Source organism: Oncorhynchus tshawytscha, linkage group LG07 (assembly GCF_018296145.1).
Source record: "Oncorhynchus tshawytscha isolate Ot180627B linkage group LG07, Otsh_v2.0, whole genome shotgun sequence".
Taxonomy (NCBI): domain Eukaryota; kingdom Metazoa; phylum Chordata; class Actinopteri; order Salmoniformes; family Salmonidae; genus Oncorhynchus; species Oncorhynchus tshawytscha.
Genome location: NC_056435.1, coordinates 27488393 through 27508383, shown reverse-complemented (window position 1 = coordinate 27508383; position 19991 = coordinate 27488393). Strand labels below are relative to the sequence as shown.

At 44.2% G+C, this 19991-nt stretch overlaps 1 protein-coding gene across 3 annotated transcripts; it reads left to right on the top strand.

Moving 5' to 3' along the window:
• The first annotated feature begins 356 nt into the window (after positions 1–356).
• On the top strand, positions 357–19472 carry LOC112254241 (ephrin type-A receptor 2-like). Of its 3 annotated transcripts, none has more exons than XM_042324229.1 (15): positions 357–436; positions 6775–6842; positions 8359–8998; positions 13379–13534; positions 13786–14246; positions 14462–14639; positions 14748–14850; positions 15691–15746; positions 15864–15989; positions 16105–16290; positions 16577–16851; positions 17074–17223; positions 17649–17842; positions 17961–18116; positions 18517–19472. In XM_042324229.1, the coding sequence occupies exons 2-15, from the start codon at positions 6789–6791 to the stop codon at positions 18635–18637; spliced, it is 2856 nt and encodes a 951-aa protein (XP_042180163.1). In that variant the 5' UTR covers positions 357–436; positions 6775–6788; the 3' UTR covers positions 18638–19472. The 3 variants fall into 3 exon arrangements, with proteins under 3 accessions (XP_042180163.1, XP_042180162.1, XP_042180161.1); XM_042324228.1 differs by lacking the exon at positions 357–436 and adding an exon at positions 4553–4732 and having other exon boundaries at positions 16580–16851; XM_042324227.1 differs by lacking the exon at positions 357–436 and adding an exon at positions 4553–4732.
• The last annotated feature ends 519 nt before the right edge of the window (positions 19473–19991 follow it).

Here is a 19991-nt window from a genome sequence, read left to right as displayed (position 1 = left end):
ATTGACTCTTAAACTTGGTACCCACCATGAATGGGTTGTCTTGTCTTTACAGTTCCATCACTCATTCCAGAAGTATTTCATTCTGCTAACCACCAATCAGCCCTGATAGGTAGACAGCAGATGCTGGCAGTGATGAAGACTGTTCAAAGCGTGAAGTCATAGTCAAACGTTTTCCTTGTCGGAGTAATGGTTTGTGTGTTTCAACTGCATACTCACATTTCTTGCATCCATGGAGTGAAAACATGTCTGAACGGGTTCTTTTGTTTCTGAACGCTACACTCCCCCAAAAAAGTCCCATGTAAAACACACAGACTCCCACCGAAATTCCAGTTGTGAGAGGTAGTGTTTTGAGGGGTGGTGAGAAACTTAAGAGGACATTGTAAGACAAAAAAAGCTCCTCTCATTCTTAGAGAATACATTGGGCTCTTATTGACAGGTAAGCGACACCCCTCTATACTCCAGATGGAAATCTGGAGGTACTTATCCATGGACCTAACCCCTATTTGTTTGACCGGAGCAAGTGACTTGTGATAAGGGGTTTCTGGTATCTAGTGCTTTATACACTTTGTGTGTAGTTTGGTCAGAAAATATTGTGTCCTTCAGTTTACCCACACACGCAATCTGTCTTAAGGATTCCTTAAGTGGTTAAAAGACCCAATGCAGCTGTTGTTTTTATATCAATATCACATCCTTTTTTGGGTAACAATTAATTACCTTACTGGAATAGATTTCCATTTAAATAGGCAAAAATGTATTTTTAGCAAATGGTCTGAGTGGGGAGGGAAATTTTTAAAACTAGCTGTTATTGGCAGAGAGGTTTGTAACTCTCTTTGTTATTGGTCTATTAACCAATTTACCACATGTAAAGTCACAGTAGAAAGACAAAACTCCCTTCCATGCAAATTTGCTGATTAGAAGGTGTAGATTGTATTTTCAACCAGCTACTACCAGGAACATGGCCGTAACTACGGATGAAGACACCGAGGTCCGGACCTCAGTAATAATAATTTTTAAAAAGGATAATACCACGAACAACAAAAAATACATATATATTTTGTACGCAATAAAGAAAATCAATTCCGCGTTATCATCTAAATATTGCTCCCAGCGCTGACCACAGCAGAAGAACGCTCTATATTCGTAATCTGACTGAGTTATAATCACGCCTGACTCTTTACAAATGAATGGATTCATGAACAGTGGTTTGTTTGTTATGATGGCCTCACGGATTTGCCTTTTTAGCAACATATTCACCACTCTCAAACGGCTAACGCTGCCCCGAGACGTGAAACGAACTAACCCAGCTCGCAGTCGACTCAAGTAGACAACTAGACGCTGCTGACGGTGTGTTTGCGAGATGCCGGACTAAAGGCCATTTTAAACCGTCTACAGACATCCCCCAAACGAACAAAAACTCTTGGAGAATGAATGCACATCTGGTAAATAGTCGCTTATATATATGTCAGTCAGGTGGCTAGCTGCCGGCAGAGAATTATATTGCAATAACGTTGAAGGGCTTTGGCTAGTATTACTTAGCCAGCTAGACGGATGAAGTAAGAAGCAAAACGGAGCCTAACGCAGTAGGAGCAACAAATAATAACGTTGCTTTACAGAGAGTAGGCTACTGAGACAGACATTGATGTGGCGCTCAGTGGTGAGGCTGAAACAGGCTGCAATAGAGCCAAACAGTGGAGGTGTCATAATACCCATAAAACCTAGTGTTCAAACAGGGAAATGGTTCCAATCGTTTTTCCACCATTCATGTTTTCCATAGGGGATTTTAGAAACACATAAATTAAGGACTGTGATTTGTGTTTGTGGATCTATTGAGGTAAATTCACATACAGCAGCCAAGGTGATAATTGCTGGGTCATTTTTGCTATTCTCCAAATAGCATTAAATAATATATATATATTTTGAGGGGAAATTGAAGCTCATTTACTGCATCCGGACCTCACTAAAACTCAAATCCTGGTTAAAAACACTGATAAAAATAGAAACTTTTACATTTTTAGTTTCATCAGCTGTTGTACAATATGATAGAAAACATAGGAAAACAGGATTTCGACTGCACTAGGCCTTTAAACAATGACTAAAGAGAATCCAGCAACCAGCACAAACTCTAAATAGAAACCACTTACAGAGGCAGGGGCTTAAATGCAATGTTTCATCACACTGGCAAACCTTCATCATTGACTAGCTATGTGTCTGGGCGCCCTAACCGTGAGAACCGTGAAAAACAGTAGGCACATTCATTTGGGCATTACACACAATCCAGAGTGGCTTCACAATAGTGCTCCACCTCTCTGTTTGCTGATAGCATGAGAGGTGTAAGAAAAGAAGGGGGTGGGAGAGGCTGAATGACATGGTGTTGATGCTGCCGCTGTTCGCTGACCCTCGAAATGCGGGCCCAGCCCCCAGTGTGAAGTACTTTTGTGTTGGCAGATCCCAAAGAAGCATGGAACCAGCGGAGAGGGGGGTGGGATGGGTACCGGCCGGGGGAGGGAGAGGTTGGGGTTCAACACTCTTCTGTGGCCAGCCATCCACTCTCAACCAGGACGCATGCTCCTAAGGAGGATTAAGAAGAATGTATTATAATGGCATATGCATACTGTAATGCATTTGCATACTTCCAGAGGGTGTTAACCTTTCTCTAGCATCTCTAACCATCTCTCTAGCACCACTGACAAACTGACAACACAAACCACCTCACTCAGTATCTCAGCATTTTCATACTTGAAACAGATAACATTTAGAAATAGATGGTGCGTCTCTATTTAACTATCTTCTGCCAGTAAAATAATGTCACACAGACACCTAAAAACTATTTTGCAAAAACCTACGGTGTCGAATAAAACTGAAGTGGTTGAAGAGTTTCCATGACCCATTTAGGCAAATTGGGCATTAAGAAATAGGTGACAGCCTATATGCCCTCCCACCTAATTGTTTCTTGTCTCGGGTAGCCCGCGAAAGCCAGCATTGATAAAATGCAATAATTGACTAATATTTGCCATATTCTAATCATTCTCATGTGCCAACATATTGCCACAGTCTGTGCCGTGGTGAAACTTTCACTAATATAGATCTGAAATAATTGGATGGTGGAACTTGCCAGGCAACCAGAAAAGCAAGGTGAAGCAATTCAGGCATTCTTGAAAGTCAGTAAACAAACATTATTTTTAAAGTTTAAAAATTTGTTTTAGCAAGAAGCAGGCATTTAGAATGAAATGTGGAGTGGAGCTTCATAGTTACGTGATGACATCATGTGCCCCCCACCTTCAAATTATCAGTCATAATTTATTTGAAAAACACTGTTCCATCATCATTTGTCGCAATGAAGAACATTTGACAAAGGAAAAATCCACCCCTGTCAAACAGATAGAAATGTTGCAGATCTTTAGAAAATATCTCCTATATGTGCCGTTTCCAATACACATCGCAATGAAACATTTTGTGAAATTGCGTTTGTCTAATAAACCCGGGTCAATGGAAACCTGCCTAGTAATGATATATAGGCTCTTATTCATTCTAAATGTTCTATCACGTGACCTCAACAGGACCTCCATGTGTGTTTATGGTGCGTCGTAACGGGGATGAATCATGTTATATATGCATTCTGGTGTAATGACTGACAGTCTGTGTCCTTCAAGCACAGTCCAAAAGGCACCATTATCGTCCAATTAGCATTTCACTTGTTAATACATTTTCCCCCCAACAATGTTTATTCCGCCTGTTGTGTGATGTCTATGTATGGTAACATATCTGTTTTCTTCAGTTGATTTGTCCATGTCTTTGTGAGGATGGCCGTCTGTCTTTGGCTCTCAGCTCAAGGGTCTCTCCTGTCCAAGTACACGCAACGCCACAAAGAGGACTTGACTCTGAAATTCTTTCAGATAAGAGTTGCTAGGTGATGCCATTATTCATGCCTTTTTTTGTGTCCCCATATTCATACCCAAATTCTGAGGTTCTTTATGAAGACTCTCATTAGTAGTCATATATTCATACCAGTACCCCCCCCACACACACACACACACTTGACCCCTCCCTCTCCTAGCGTGGGAAAGATGGATTGTTGAAGATGCTTCCAGCTATTTGTAAGTCTGTCCTCCAGCTTGCTCATTTTTCTGAATTATAACACATGCCAAGAATATCATAAGTAAAAACCAGTGGTTTCTGGACTCTCATGTTCTCTCTTACTGCACTAAATAGTAGGTGAGAAGACAAGTTGTCATGCTATTTATTACTATTGATAAGAATATAAGATACAATGAATATTATATCAACATTATTCTGAGGCAGAATAGTCTGTGTGTGTGTGTATGCATGTGCGGTGTATTCTTGAAGGAAATGTACAAATAGACAGCACAATATTATTCATTTAATAAAAAAGCGAAATGCTCGGGGTACAGTCATTTCACTGAATACACATCCGCTCTACACAGGTAGTTCAGAGTCTAATGAGATGACCCCACCCTTCGGCATACCATATATGGATTGGGTCTACATTCCCAAAGGCGGAGCTCATGACGCCACCTGTTTCTCAATGGGACGTTCGGCTGTAACAAGGGCAGTAGACGGTAGCGCTCACAGAAGTTCGGCGATATTACGAGATCCGCACACAGAGTAATTCCCGTCAAAGTTAAAGAAATGGATTTCCGTCGTATTCGTTGTTGTTCTTTGTTTTTGTATGTATTTATTAACCACGTGTTTATTACTCTTCAATCGAAAGAACGTAAGTGCAACATTTTTCGTCTTAAAATGTGTATGTAAAGAGCTTTGCTTTGTGGCCCCACATGATTGTGAGGTTTGATGAGTTGGGGGATTGGGCTGTGACATGGCACTCTTGTAATATTATTGTATATGTTTTGTATATTACAGTGCTAATACAATGTTAACTTTAAGCTTTTCTCCTCCCAATAATTTTATTTCAATTTCAGTACGTTATTATTCCTATGATAACTTGTCAATGTGGGGAAAGAGCCCTCTAACAATTCCATAGGCTATTGAAAAATATTTAATGTACTGTTTGTTGAACATGGTGAAATGATGAAGATGGTTGTAAATTGTCTAGAAATTGTCTAAGAATTAGCCTTTGTTGAGTTAAAGAAAGCCAGTAAATTGTACACAGCCAAATCAGAAGTGTGAAAGTAACTCGCTGTTAGTGTTGATTTGAACACTTTTGCAGTGTGTATATGCATCCACTTTCAACAAAGTGATGTTCACACTTTCAAAAGTGTTAAAATGTTTACATTTAGACAGTGTTTCTGTAACCCTATACAGAGTAGAACATTAAAACTGGCTGCATGAAATTCACAATGCACTGGAATTAAATATTAAGGATTTTACAATACACTGGAGTGAACTAATTAGTATTTCACTCTACTCTGGAGTGCAATATATTGAAATGGAGTATTGAGTAAAGACACATTTGTAGAGTTACCACCCATGACTGTATTTGTTAGTGACACAGGCATGGTTGTTCTTTTAAAAGGCCTATGGTTTCCAACAAATTATTTCGTAGGTGTATGCTATCATTAAAATTAAACTCTGACAATATACATGACGTATATCATACATACACCTTACTTTAATGGCCTAGTTTTATCCTAACTCAGTGGTGTTAGGAAACTCCTGGTTTACAGGCCATATCAGCCTGCAAGTCACATTATGCTGGCTTGCAAAGTGATGTGTAATTCCTGTTGGAATCCAGACATAATTAGGATATTCAAAAGTTGTAATTTTTATTCACCTGCATTCAGAATGACTGTCAGGATAATGGGAATTGATAAAGGAGACTACCTAAACCATTTAAACTGGAACAACCATATCAGTAACGAGTGCAATAAATCAAACTAACTGATATATTTGCCTTTGTGTTGCATAACATTAATAAGTCAATCAATGTACATGCAAAAACACAGACATTAAAAACAATCCTAAAAAATCTACTCGCAGTAGAGCATGCTGGGAAATGACACTGATGGGTGTGGTTTTGATGGGACTGTTTTACTCTCCACAGTGTAAGACAATAACTCTGGTTATTAACACCGACACCAGGGTTATCTTTAGACCACTGAGTGTTAATTTCACTCTTACAGAGTGAATTTAACTATTGAATCAACACTAGAAATGTAACATTAAAAAATCAACACTGGCTAATTTACTGTGTAAACTAACTTGGCTACTTCAAACATGCAGTATCATTCTCAGTATTCTTCATTTATAAAACTAGGTAATATTGCTATTTGATCAGGTTTCAAGGAAGGAATATTACTCCACATGGTTAAAACTTCTAAGAAGCTTTTAGTTTCAATATTGGAGTGGACAGGGTCTTGTACTGAAGAAAGAGGGGATAGGAGTGTAGGCTGTGTCGGACTTCCGTTGGTTCTTAGGGATGATCCCAACTATTTTCACTCCCTCTATCATGCTTTTTACCTTCCCACGCTTTTCTCAGCTTTCTTCATCCAAACATATAGTAATTAATAGTTGACGGTTTATTTAATCAGGTTTGTCATGCCAGGGCATGTCCTCTTCAATGCAGTGGGTGGCATGATATTGGGCCTATTCGGTTAATCTAGTTCTGGGTATTTCTACTGTAATAATTGTTGGCTCAGAGAATCAAAGTAACTTTGATAAACCAGTTGAAGAGTAGTATTACTTGTCCATTGCTAATTACATTGCTAACTACACATGTTCAATTGCTTATGAACACCATATGTCCTCATATGAATTAAGAATGTTTTCTAATAGGGCTCTCTATTTGTCTTTCTGTAGAGGTGCTGCTGGATATGAAAGCTTCTGGGGGAGAGTTGGGCTGGTTGCCCTGGCCACATGAAGAAGGGGTGAGTAGTTATATCTTGAAGTGAGGAATTATAAGGATTTCCGTAGTCTAACCAGATGGTCGATTAGGACTCAAAAAATGACATTGATCGTAAGGTGTATTTCCCCTACTACTACCCAATGGTGGTTAACATAGGATAGATGTCACACAATGTTGATTCCAAGCCACATGTTTAAGTAGCATGTTTTAAAAGGGTCATAAGTTCTGCTCTCCAGAGGAGTAGAATGCGAGCTATTTTCTTCACTCTCATTCCTTCAGAATAGTTTTCTGGGAAAGATGGAATGAGTGGCAGCTCGCAAAGTCAGCCATTACTGGTTTTAAAGCAACCCTTTAATAATACAACCATGAATGTCATATAAATTCCAGGGTAAGAGCTGCATCTGAATTCACAGGACAGAAGTCACTTTTCTTGCATAGAGCCAACAAGTTATAATTCCTACAGTACTCCACAAAAAAAATGTTCTTTTATTTGATATAAAGCGGTGATATGAATGTGGGAGGCTCCCGTCAGTCACTGTGGAACATAAGACTAGGGGAATAAGAAAGGAAGGCAGATGGGTTGTGTGGGAGAAAGGCATCCCTCTATCTATAGTTGTGTGGTTGACTGTCTAAAAAAAGCAACAGGACGTGGTCAGTGGCAGTGTGCTGACTGCTTTTCTTTTGTGACCATGAGGTTTACAGATCGTCCAATGCATTCTATTGGTTTTCCCTCCCCCTGTTTTATGATGTTTCACCCATTCTCACCAAACCTCCTCAAACTTTTGAAGCACATTTCAATTTGACTTTGGAGTGGAAGTGTTAAGAATGCACATTGTCCTTGTCTTTGATCTATATCTATCGTCTCTTCCTTCGCACACACTAAGTTTCTCCTACTGCTCTCCCAAGTCCACGAAACAGACTTGGAATAAAGCACTCACTGTGCATGGTCCAATGAAGTATGCCTTTGTGGCAGCCATCTGAGGTGTTAAAATAATTCAGGATGGCTATTCTTTTAAAGCTCTGTGCTTAATTAATGGATGCCTTTAAATACTGCTACCAGGCAAGCATTTCCTTATTTTCTCTCTCTTAAAACAGACTTAATTGTAGCCAATATCGCTGCCATGTCTTTTCCATGAGCCTATAAAAAAACAAACAGTTTAACTGCCTTAATGCTTGGTATTCCACAAGAGTTTTGGTTTTAGTGTTATGTCTGTCTCACACAGCCACTCACATCTGTTTGTGGAAGCCACACACGTCGTTTAGCACGGCACAAGTCCAGATCAAATCCTTCCCTGGCATGTGGAAAAAAGTAGCAGGAAATTAAGCTTGAGCATTTTATAGGCTTCTCAGCAGGCAAACAGTTGTTTCATGAATACAACAGCAAACTGATCCTTGACGAGAACAGAACCCCCTTGACGTTTTTCGCATTCTCTTAAACCCTCTCTCTCGTTCCCTCACTTCTGTTTGCTGCTTTTGCAACAGTGACCCTTGTCCTGTACATTGTGTTAAACTCAACCCCTGTTCTCTCTCTGTTTCAGTGGGAGATAGTTCAGACAGTGGTGAACGGCTCCCTCCTGTACACCTACAGTGTGTGTAACATTGACGCGGGGGAGCAGGACAACTGGCTCCGAACCACCTTCATCCAGCGGCGCCCAGGGACCACCCGCGTCTCTGTGGAGCTGCGCTTTGTCATGCGGGACTGCAACACCTTCGACGGCGCCTCGCTCGCCTGCAAAGAGACCTTCAACCTGCACATGTCCGAGGCCGATGCCGACGTGGGCACCATCTTCCGCAAGGGCCAGTTCCGCAAAGTGGCCACCATCGCGCCGGACGAAATAACGCGAGGCCGCGGGGCGCTGAAGGTCAACGTGGAGACACGGGCAGTGGCCCCTCTATCCAGGAAGGGCTTCTACCTGGCCTTCCAGGACATGGGAGCGTGCGTGGCACTGCTCTCTGTCAGGGTGTACTACAAGACGTGCCCGTCCACCGTGCAGAGCCTGGCCGCCTTCCCAGAGACGGTGGCGGACGCCCTGAGGGAGGTGGAGGGAACATGTGTTGAGAACGCAGTGAGCCAGGCCACCCCACGCATCTACTGCACAGCTGAGGGAGAGTGGGTGGTGCCCGTGGGACAGTGCCAATGTCGCGCAGGCTACGAAGCTGTTGGAGACTCCTGCCAAGGTAAGACTTACAGCCAGGCTTCACATATTGCATCTCTCTACACACCCCGACCCTCTCTCTGCCTGTTGTAGTGTTGGCCTAAAACGGGCTCTGTTGTATTGGGCGTTAGTTTTAAACAGTAGCTGTATTTATAGAAGCACAGGACCTAACCACCACCCTGACTGGGTTTGAGAAATGACTGCATGGGAATGTTAATTGTAGTTTCTTCAGTGATTTCAAACACCTCAGAAATAAAAACGGTGCATTTTTCTGGATTCAGAGGAATGAATTTAGAGAAAACAGGGGAAGGTGTTTGGACAAGTTTTTGTTTGTTTTGTTTTGATTAAGTTGCTCTATAACACCAATAACAGAGTTTTAGGATTGTAGCACTATTTCCAAACATATTATGGGAGAGGAACAGAGAGAGGGACTGTCTGGGAGAATATGTCAGAGATGAATAAGCATAGAGGAAGTTTTTGAACGTTTTGACTGCGGTTATGAGGTCTCCTGGTAATCGTACCTGTTGCTGTTGGCCAACATTCTTTCCACTGTGTTTGTCTCTCATACTTAGGAATGAGGTGGGTGAGGAGGATACTGTTTTATAGACGAGGAAAACTGGACAAGAGAAATCTGACTATAGAGGCTTGAGGCTTAAGAGTGTTAAGTTTAAATAAGAATGTTGTTGTTTAAGAACGTGCAAATGCTTATAAACCGTCCAATCTGGAGTTTTTTTTAGGCGAGGAGACTGGTAGAATGAGAGACATTTGTATTTTTTAAATGTTCTATTTGAGTTGGACACTGAGTACTCCTAGAAAGAACACACTACGGTAATGAAATTGAAATGGGATGTTTGCTCACATTGTTTGTATGGAAGTTGCCATGTCTTTGGTATTCCAGGGTGTGGTGTGTTAAGCTATCAGGAGGAAACATGGGAGGGAAGGGAGACGGGGAAGGAGAGACAGCGAGGGAGGAACATTACATGATTGTATGCTCAGTGAACTGTGGGGATTTCTGAAAGGAATTCTTTCACCCTCACGTCACCTCCTGTACTGATTGACTGAGGAGAGCAGTGTGGCTCGATGTGCCGACTGAAGAGTACCTGAGTGATGTGTCTTCTCCACACAGCTATTTGTGTGTGCCTGTAGCCATGGCTGCGGTGAACCACAGATTACAGGGACTGTGCCGTCACGCCCATCTCAGTCAGGAAGGGTATACTGAGTCAGTCTGTGGTTTCTGACAGACAAGAGGCTCCCTTGTTCAACAGTCAGAGATTCTAGTCACCTTGTGTGACAGAACTAGTTAGATTGTATCTCTTTTACTCCCTATTACAGTAGTTTATAGACCAGAGGTATTCATCTCTTACCTTACGAGGTCCGGAGTCTGCTGGTTTTCTGTACCTGATAATTCATTGCACACACCTGGTGTCCCAGGTCTAAATCAGTCCCTGATTAGAGGGGAACAATGAAAAAATGCAGTGGAACTGGCTTCGAGGTCCAGAGTTGAGATTTATATAGGCCAGGTAACCAATTTAGCTCATAGTTTGACATGTTGTTACCTTACGACAGAGAAGAAACACTTCCATGTATCTAAACATTGAGAAAGTAGTCCACCATAGCTCTAAGCCTGAGGAAGAGTACTTCAAAGGGGCTGATAGTTCCAGGCGAAAGGGGGAAGGCCAAGCTCAGGAATGTTCGCTGTCCAGAATTCCCCACCTGAAGCGGAAATTGTCAGGGAGTCCCGGAGAGGAAAGGGGTATGTTTTAATACCAGGAAAAAGTCAGATTCCAAACCCTGCTGGACAACCTTGTGATCAGGATACAGGAAACACGTTTTTGTCACCTTTGTAAAAAACAAAAGAGAAAGGTTATTGTACAGCGGTTGTCATAACGCCTCAAAGCCTGAAGCCAATACGTCCAAAAAAATGTATTAGGGATTTGGGGGGACACACACACTCAGTTGTCATAATACCTATCGAGACCTAGGCCAATCTTTCAAAAACATCGAAACGACCAGAAAGTCCAGAAAATTGCCAAATAAAGTGGACGTGACAAACTTGTTCAGTTAATTATTACACTGATTTATAACACCGAGTCATATCCTAATTCTCTGTGTAGTCAAGCAGAAACACGTTCCTGTCCATGACAATGTATTTCTGGGATTTCACCAAAGGCCCTCCGGAGAGGATCCGCTGGGAACGAGGAATTAAAGGGGAATGTTGGACCGGGCTGACTCAAATAAGCAGGTTGTCCATGACTCTGTGTGAAGTCACGAGGGAGGGGAGTTAGTGGTTGGTGGATAGTTGGTGGTCTCATGAGAGCTGGGTTAGTTAGATGTGTGGGACCACCAGTGCTTAGTTAGGTGTGGAGTGTAATTTAGTCAAGAGGATTAGTGTGGAGCAACAGGACAGCTTTTAGAAGGATGACATGCCCTGCTTCACTCCACTCATCCGGTCGTTAACACACGTCATGGGCTCTTTAATCCTCGTTCCCACTCGTTAGAACAATGGGCCGGCACAAAGAGCAAAACACATATTCAATTAATAGAAGCCACTGCCACCACCGCTCATTCATCAAGGGCACAGCCGCACATGAAGAGATCAACCGGGACAATGTGAGGCGTTATTTCAGTCCAAGGTCCCCACTGTTAGTGAGGCATTATTTGAGTCAGATATTTGAATGTCCTTAAGTTTGCAAGAATATATATATATTTTTTTTTAACACAATGCGCCAATAACAAACAACCGCGTTAACACATGCATAATAACACATATCTTTCACATATCTGAAGTTTAACACACTGCGACTTGAACGTTCTGGAAAGATTGCTCTCGTGCCACTGATATACGCAACGCGCACGCCACCGTTTTAAGGGCTCTGATGATTCAACACAATTTATTTATGGCACCACTCAATCCAAACCCAGTCACAATAGATGAATAGGGGTGGGGGTGTGTTGATACGTGACAGGAGTCCTGCTGCTCCTTTTTCAGATGAAATAGGCTGGTCTCCTTTTCTTATGCGCGAGGGGCCCTATACACCCCCACACTCCCTGGGTGACTCCCCAGAGAGAACTCCTGTTGGTACTTTAGACTTTAACCCATCCCCCATACATCCATCTATTCATCTCAAACCACCCCCCTACTCAAACTCAAAATCTCGTCCCCATTCTTTTATTGTGGGGCCGGTTGTAACGCAAAGGTCCTTCGGCCATAGTGATTAAGTCACCGGCGGATCCCTCTTGTCCATCACAGGTCACCCTCTTCCCTATAGAGACCAGATGAAAGACTGATCCCCTGGGGAGACATGAGAATAAAGGGAGAGAGAACCATTCTTACGCGTTCTTAAAGTAAACAGTCGATCCCACAAAAAGAACATTTACGTTTAGGCTCCAACAACACAGTCGTTCAACAACATCTCCCCTCTAGCAGTTCTTCCTCCAGACTTCCTCTCCCACTGCTCCATCCTGGCATGTTGTCATTTGCCATCAGAGGAAAAGAGGAAGGAAGGAAGCGAAACATTGCATTGCATTTCTTGCATTCTGGTTTCTGTCCAATACACACACACACACACACACACACACATTAACCCCCACAAGTTCTGGAATGGAAGGTACATTTTTTCTCTATATTCTACAGGTCAATTAAAAATTGCCAGCAGTAACCATGTTGCTAGGGCTCCTCAAACAATAACCACGTCTACACTCACAGTGCTAATCAAAGGTCTAACCAGACCCTTCTTTTACGTTGCTGCTACTCTCTGTTTATAATCTATGCCTAGTCACTTTAATTCTACCTACATGTACATATTACCTCATTTACCTTGACTAACCAGTTCCCCCCCGCACATTGACTCTGTTCTGGTGCCCCCTGTATATAGCCTTGCTTGTTATTTTACTGCTGCTGTTTAATTATTTGTTACTTTTATTATTATTTTTTTTAAACTTATCTATCTTTTTACAAAACACTTATTTAAATTTTTTTTTTTTTTAAAGCCTTGTTGGTTAAGGGCTTGTAAAAGTAAGCATTTCACTGTAAGGTCGAACGCCTGTTGTGTTCGGCGCATGTGACAAATGCAATTTTATTTTATAGTTCAAAAGTGACGGGAAGGACAGAGTGATTATCTGCTGTGCTTAGTGTTTCCTTGGCATCCAGTTGACAAGTGTGACTTGAGGATGGAACTTGAGGATGGAAAGGACAAGTGGAAGCAAATCGTCAGGAAAATCCTATTCCATTCTGTTTAAATACAAAGGTCTGGTTACAGTTGAACCGCAGCCTGAGTTTCCTTCCAAGCCCCAGGGCACTGACAGAGATACCATGTTGTTGTGTTGTAACTGAATCACTCTCGCCCCATTGTGTCTATACATATTGTACTAGGACTAATAGTGACCCTCCTTTCTCTTTCAGCGTGTACGCCAGGCTCCTTTAAAGCGTCCTTGTTCAGTGAATCCTGTGAGGTTTGTCCGGAGAATACTGAGCCATCTACAGCCGGCGCCTCCCTGTGTCCATGTACGGAGGGATTCTACCGCTCCCCATCAGACCCTCTCACGTCAGCCTGCTCTGGTAAGAACCATGGCCAGATAGTCGCCTACAGCAGGGCGGACCACCAACAAAGGTTTTAGCCACTTCTACGGCTTTGCCTTCAGTTATTCTGTGGCCGACCCATGGTTTACCTCATACCCTCATACAATACATTGTCTTTATATCATCGTCGTGGTGATAGAGGAATCTGAGGATTGTTCATCGGGTGTATTAGCATGTCGGAATGTCTCGTAATAACTCTGTTTACTCTTTGCCTCCTCCTCCTCCTTTAGCCCCGCCCAGCGCCCCTCGTGACCTGGCCTCCACCACTCTGTCAGCGGACGGCAGGCTGCAGCTGTCCTGGAGCCCGCCGCTGGTGACAGGAGGCCGCCGGGACATTTGCTACAGCGTGGTGTGTGAGCGCTGCGCCGGGGCCCTGTGTGTGCCCTGTGGGGACAAGGTCCGCTTTCAGCCCGACCCCACGGACCTCCAGGACACCGTGGTGACAGTCAGCGAGCTGGAGCCCCATCTCAACTACACGTTCACTGTAGAGGCCCGCAGCGGAGTGTCTCAGTACAGCAGCCAGAGACCCAGCAGCACCATCACCACCGCTCTGCACTTCACTGATCCCCCCAAGGTGACGTCCATCCGTCTGGACGAGCGGAGCACCACCAGTCTGTCTCTGTCCTGGGCTTTGTCCCGCCGAGCACCATCCCACGTCAACCACCGCTATGAACTCATGTACCGCAGGAAGGTAAGACATACAAAGGCACACGTCCCTCCTCTCTCTCTCTCTCTCTCTCTCTCTCTCTCTCTCTCTCTCTCTCTCTCTCTCTCTCTCTGTGTCTTCTATCTCTCCATATCAGTCCCACATGAAACTGACACACAGCACGTCTAATAGTACTAGTGTAGCTCTATAGTGAATCCCCTCTCAGTCCTCCTCTCTCTCTCTCTCTCTGTCCCGTGCAGGAGGACGACAGTGAGCGTGATGTCACCACATACACAGTCCTGGTTCTTGAGAAGAGTTCGGTGCAGATCAGTGACCTCTCCCCTGGCACGGCCTACATGTTCAGAGTCCAGGCTCTCAGCCCAGAGGGGAAACCAGGGAGTTACAGCATGGAGCATGAGTTCAAGACCCTGCCCATGGGTAAGTGTCCAAGAAACTGGAGACTGTTCTTTTTCTCCAACGTCCAAATAAGATTTCTTTGCCACTCGAGTGTGTTGTGGTCTAACTGTGTTCTCTGGGGGTTTTCAGCGGAGTCTCAGATCCAGAGCAACTCCACGGTGGTCATGGGAGCTGTAGTAGGAGGAGGAATCATGCTGCTGGTTGTTGTAGTCGTTCTACTTCTACACAAACGGTTAGAACACACTACTGCTATCATATCCCTCTGTCCTAAGATAGTATATGATTATGGGTGGCTCACGGGCCAGAGCTGATTGAGAATGTAATGCCATGCCATCTGTAAGATGTTGTTGAAAACTGTAACCGTAGCTGACTGAGTCTGTGGCTGCAGACGAACTTACCGTAGCTGACTGAGTCTGTGGCTGCAGACGAACTTACCGTAGCTGACTGAGTCTGTGGCTGCAGACGAACTTACCGTAGCTGACTGAGTCTGTGGCTGCAGACGAACTTACCGTAGCTGACTGAGTCTGTGGCTGCAGACGAACTTACCGTAGCTGACTGAGTCTGTGGCTGCAGACGAACTTACCGTAGCTGACTGAGTCTGTGGCTGCAGACGAACTTACCGTAGCTGACTGAGTCTGTGGCTGCAGACGAACTTACCGTAGCTGACTGAGTCTGTGGCTGCAGACGAACTTACCGTAGCTGACTGAGTCTGTGGCTGCAGACGAACTTACCGTAGCTGACTGAGTCTGTGGCTGCAGACGAACTTACCGTAGCTGACTGAGTCTGTGGCTGCAGACGAACTTACCGTAGCTGACTGAGTCTGTGGCTGCAGACGAACTTGCCCTTTCCACTCCGGCAGCCTGCCTGTGATAAAATGGATCGACAATGTTCAAACTTGAGAGGAGATTGACGAAATGAAAAGCCACGTCGTGGCTCTAGCTGAACTTGTCTATTCACCACAGGAAGCATGTTGATGGGTCTCTAGGCTATTTAGTTAGGGATGCCTTGATATGAATGTCTTAGCATTGCCTATTGTCTGACCAGTCCTAATAGTTACTGTGCTTCCTAACAGGAGACTGAACTTCCGTCACCGACAGCGATCAGAGGACCCCTACTTCTCCAGTTCAGGTAAGAACCACAGCACCCGTGAATATGTACCTAGATTAGATTAGAGACGTGTCCTACCTGAAGAGATTATCTCCCATCTCCACCGCCTTCACTAATTGTCTTTCGCACTTCCTCAAGATCAACTGAAGCCCCTGAAGACCTACGTTGACCCACACACGTACGAGGACCCCAACACGGCTATCCTGAAGTTTGCCAGCGAGATTAATCCCAGTCTGGTCACGAAGCAAAAAGTCATTGGAGCCGGTAAATGTCCAAACAGTTTACAGTAACATTTTGAACAGATCTCTCCGATCCCCTAAACCTCAAGATGAAGATTGCTGTATTAGTGTTCATCTCTGTGTGTGTTTCCGTTTCTCAGGTGAGTTCGGTGAGGTGTACCGCGGTCTGATGAAGGCTCCAGGGAGAGGAGAGGTGGCGGTGGCCATCAAGACGTTGAAGCCAGGCTACACAGAGAAGCAGAGGCAGGACTTCCTAAGTGAAGCCAGCATCATGGGCCAGTTCTCCCACCAGAACATAATTCGCCTGGAGGGAGTCGTCACCAAGTGTGAGTCCCTGCTCTCAGACACTGGTGGTGTCTCAAATGACACCCTATGCCCTATATAGTGCACTACTTTTGACTAGACCCCTATGGGAACTAAAGGGACTAGGGTATCATTTGGGACATGGCCACTGATTGACTACTGATTGATCCTCTACTGATTCACTGAATAGTCATTTGTGAGTTATTGTCCTTATCTAGCAGAGTCCCATATATCCCATCTCCTATCCATGTGCCTCATTCTTTGACATGAAGAACTAAAATTTGCCCCTTTTCTATTTATTTATTCAAGCAGTCAAGCATGCCATGATTGTGACGGAATACATGGAGAATGGGGCACTTGACAACTATCTAAAGGACCACGATGGGGAGATTTCCTCGTACCAGCTGGTGGGCATGCTGCGTGGCATCGCGGCGGGCATGAAGTACCTCTCTGACATGAGCTACGTGCACCGAGACCTGGCTGCCCGCAACGTTCTGGTCAACAGCAACCTGGAGTGCAAAGTGTCTGACTTCGGCCTGTCCCGCGTGCTGGAAGACGATCCCGAGGGCACCTACACCACCAGCGTGAGTCAACCCTCCATAGTACTGATGCTAATGTATGGGAACAGAGTGGGGGTATCACAATCTACCATGTGCTTTGCAATTTGTAGCCTAGTTATGTCTTTACATATTATTGGGAACAACGGATGAATAATGCCATCAGTGAGCCTCCTGAAACCTTTATGTTAGTAATAGCATTCCTTTCAGTCTCATTCTTATGATGTGTTCTTGTTGCTGTTCCTTCAGGGAGGGAAGATCCCCATCCGCTGGACCGCCCCTGAGGCCATCGCCTACAGGAAGTTCACCTCGGCCAGCGACGTATGGAGCTTCGGCATCGTCATGTGGGAAGTCATGGCCTTCGGAGAGCGACCCTACTGGGACATGAGTAACCATGAGGTAGGTCCTACGCTTAATCTGTCACGTCTCAGGGAAATGACAGGGTGCTGTAGGTTTGGTTAAACACAAGGCCTCTGATGCATCACCTCTGGGTATTTATTCTGGGTGCATAGTGTTTAAAACAACCCACTCAAGGCCACCAAGCCAAAATAGTTCCCACAGTCCCTCTTCACATAAAACTGTTAGTGTCCTCACATTATACCCTGATGAAGACAGCTTGTCTGTCGAAACGTTGGACCTAAACATTTTTTGCATCTGAGCTCCTAGAGTGTGTGGCTCTCCTTTATTTAAAAAAAAGTGTCCACACATTAACACAAAACATGTTCTTAGAGTCTGTTGGCCTAGGCGTGGTCTAAGACAACAGTGGGCAATAAACACAAGCTCTGGGAGAACACAGTCTAAACCCTGCTTCCTTCTCTCCTCAGGTGATGAAGGCAATTAACGAGGCCTTCCGGCTGCCTGCGCCCATGGACTGTCCATCCACCGTTTACCAGCTAATGCTGCAGTGTTGGCTCCAGGATCGCTCCAAACGACCCCGGTTCCCTGACATCGTTAACATCCTGGACAAACTGCTCCGGAGCCCAGAGTCTCTGAAAACCATCGCTGACTTTGATCCCCGGTAAGATGCCAATGAATGAAGCTGATCTCTCCTGGACTTGACAGTTTATCTTGTTCAAATCACATACTGTAAATGTAACACTTACTTACCAATATATTTCCCTGTTCTTACCCCACAGTGTGTCCATCCGCCTCCCCAGCACCAGTGGCTGTGACGGCTCCCCCTTCAGGTCTGTGCCGGAATGGCTGGAGTCCATCAAGATGAGCCAGTACACTGAGAGCTTTGCCTGCGCTGGAATCACAACCATGGAGCAGGTGCTGGCCATGAAGCATGAGTAAGTACTACACACATGTTCAGTGACCACATGGCACAGATGCATCATCCTCACCACATTGCAGGGCTTAGTTGGCACCTTGCCACATTTGAACATACAGTAAAAGTATTCAGATCTTTGTTAAGCATTTGTTGTCCGGTATGCCACACGATCAGTAATGGAATGCGACACTCTCATTCACTGAATGCTGCACCCGCCCGGCCCCCCGCACCCCGCCCATCTCATTACCCCCATACCATTCCTCACTGCCCCACCCTCAAAAGCATCATTGTACTCGGCTCCAACGGAATATATGACTTTCCATATTTTGCTGTGTCATGTTCAGGTCGGAAGTCGCATTGGCAATCATATTGTATACTTTCCCTTAACAGCTCCTCTCTCTATCTGCCTTCTCTCGCAGCGACATCAGGAACATTGGCGTGAGGTTACCAGGTCACATGAAGAGAATCGCCTACAGCATCCTTGGACTTAAAGACCAGACCAGCTCACTTAGTGCTTGCAGTACAGTGTTTGCCGTGTGAGACCCCCCCCAGCCTGAGATTCCCCAGAATAGGACTGCACTGAACATCTCATTTCACTGTCACACTTAATGGAGCAAGTTGGGTTGAGCATGGTTGTACTAATGTCAGAACTGCGCTGCTTTAGACTGATCAACGGCATGATTGAAGAGGACCCCGCCAGCCAGCCAATCAGAAATGGCGTGTAAAAACGTCGAAGTACCCCATGACGAGACACTGAGAGATGTGGTTACAGGTTACAGAAAAAGTCATGTATCAAGAACGTTTTATATTATCAAGTGTGGATATACTGTATAATGGCAGATAGGAAACCACAGCCTTTTGAAATGGCCGTGTGATGAGTCGGGAACAGGAAGGATGGCCCCACTTTGTATTTTTCTCTGAACTCGAAGTCTGACAAACGAGAGACATTCAAGCTAAGGCATTCCAGGACCAGGGCTCCCTCCTCCTCAAGCACTCACTTATTCCACCAGTGACTTCTGGACTCTTATTAGTTTTTTTTATAAAGATTTGAGGCTCTGAAATAACAGATGGATAGATGAGAATGCCTGTCTACTCAAAATGACAGGTTTATTGGTCTTCGGAATATTTCCGCTCAGGGCAAGAGATCAGATACTCTTTATCTTTTCCGTTTGATTTTATAGGTTCCATTCCGACTGCAATCCACCTCATATACTTTTCTCCTACATTTTGAAATCGTTTTTTTCATTTTTCATTCATTTCTCTAGTTTACAGTTTGCCTCCATCTAGTCTTATAGTGGTTCTTCCATTATTATTTAATATTTATTGTATTTTGTATTTATTATATTTGTTTAATTAAAAAGACACTGATCTGGCACATGTTTGTAAATATGTATTTTTCAGTCCAACAACATCAGCGTTGCCTTGGGACTGAATCGCTTGTCTGAATTCAATCAACTAGCAGAAAATACATTTTGGTACGTGAAACACATTACAAAGAGGCAAGAATGTTTGATTGAAATAGATGAATTGAAATGGAGTTATCCTTGACACCCACCCTCCAAATCAAAGTTGGTTGTGTCCACAGTTTACCAGATGTTATAGCAGGTGCAGTGCAATGCTTGTTTGACTAGCTCCTAACAGTGCAGTAAAATGTCAAACAAGCACACACATAATCCAGAACTAAAATCAAGAAACGTTAGAATGAATCCAATTAACAACCCAAATAACACAGTTAGCTAATACGGTTGTCGAAGCAGAGTCCGCTTCGATGTCAATTGGTGACTGTACCATGGTAGTCTGAAATGTCACATCTCCACTCTACTGTACTTCATCAAATATGCATCACGAGCTACTGAGCCCCTGCTACATTCCCTGTATCTGGGACTTCGCGTTC

Coding starts and splice junctions, on each gene's coding strand:
- LOC112254241 (XM_042324227.1), top strand. CDS start 4,648: ATGGATTTCCGTCGTATTCGTTGTTGTTCTTTGTTTTTGTATGTATTT. Junction 13,535..13,785: donor TCTCACGTCAGCCTGCTCTG/GTAAGAACCATG, acceptor CTCCTCCTTTAG/CCCCGCCCAGCGCCCCTCGT. Junction 16,852..17,073: donor AGGGCACCTACACCACCAGC/GTGAGTCAACCC, acceptor CTGTTCCTTCAG/GGAGGGAAGATCCCCATCCG.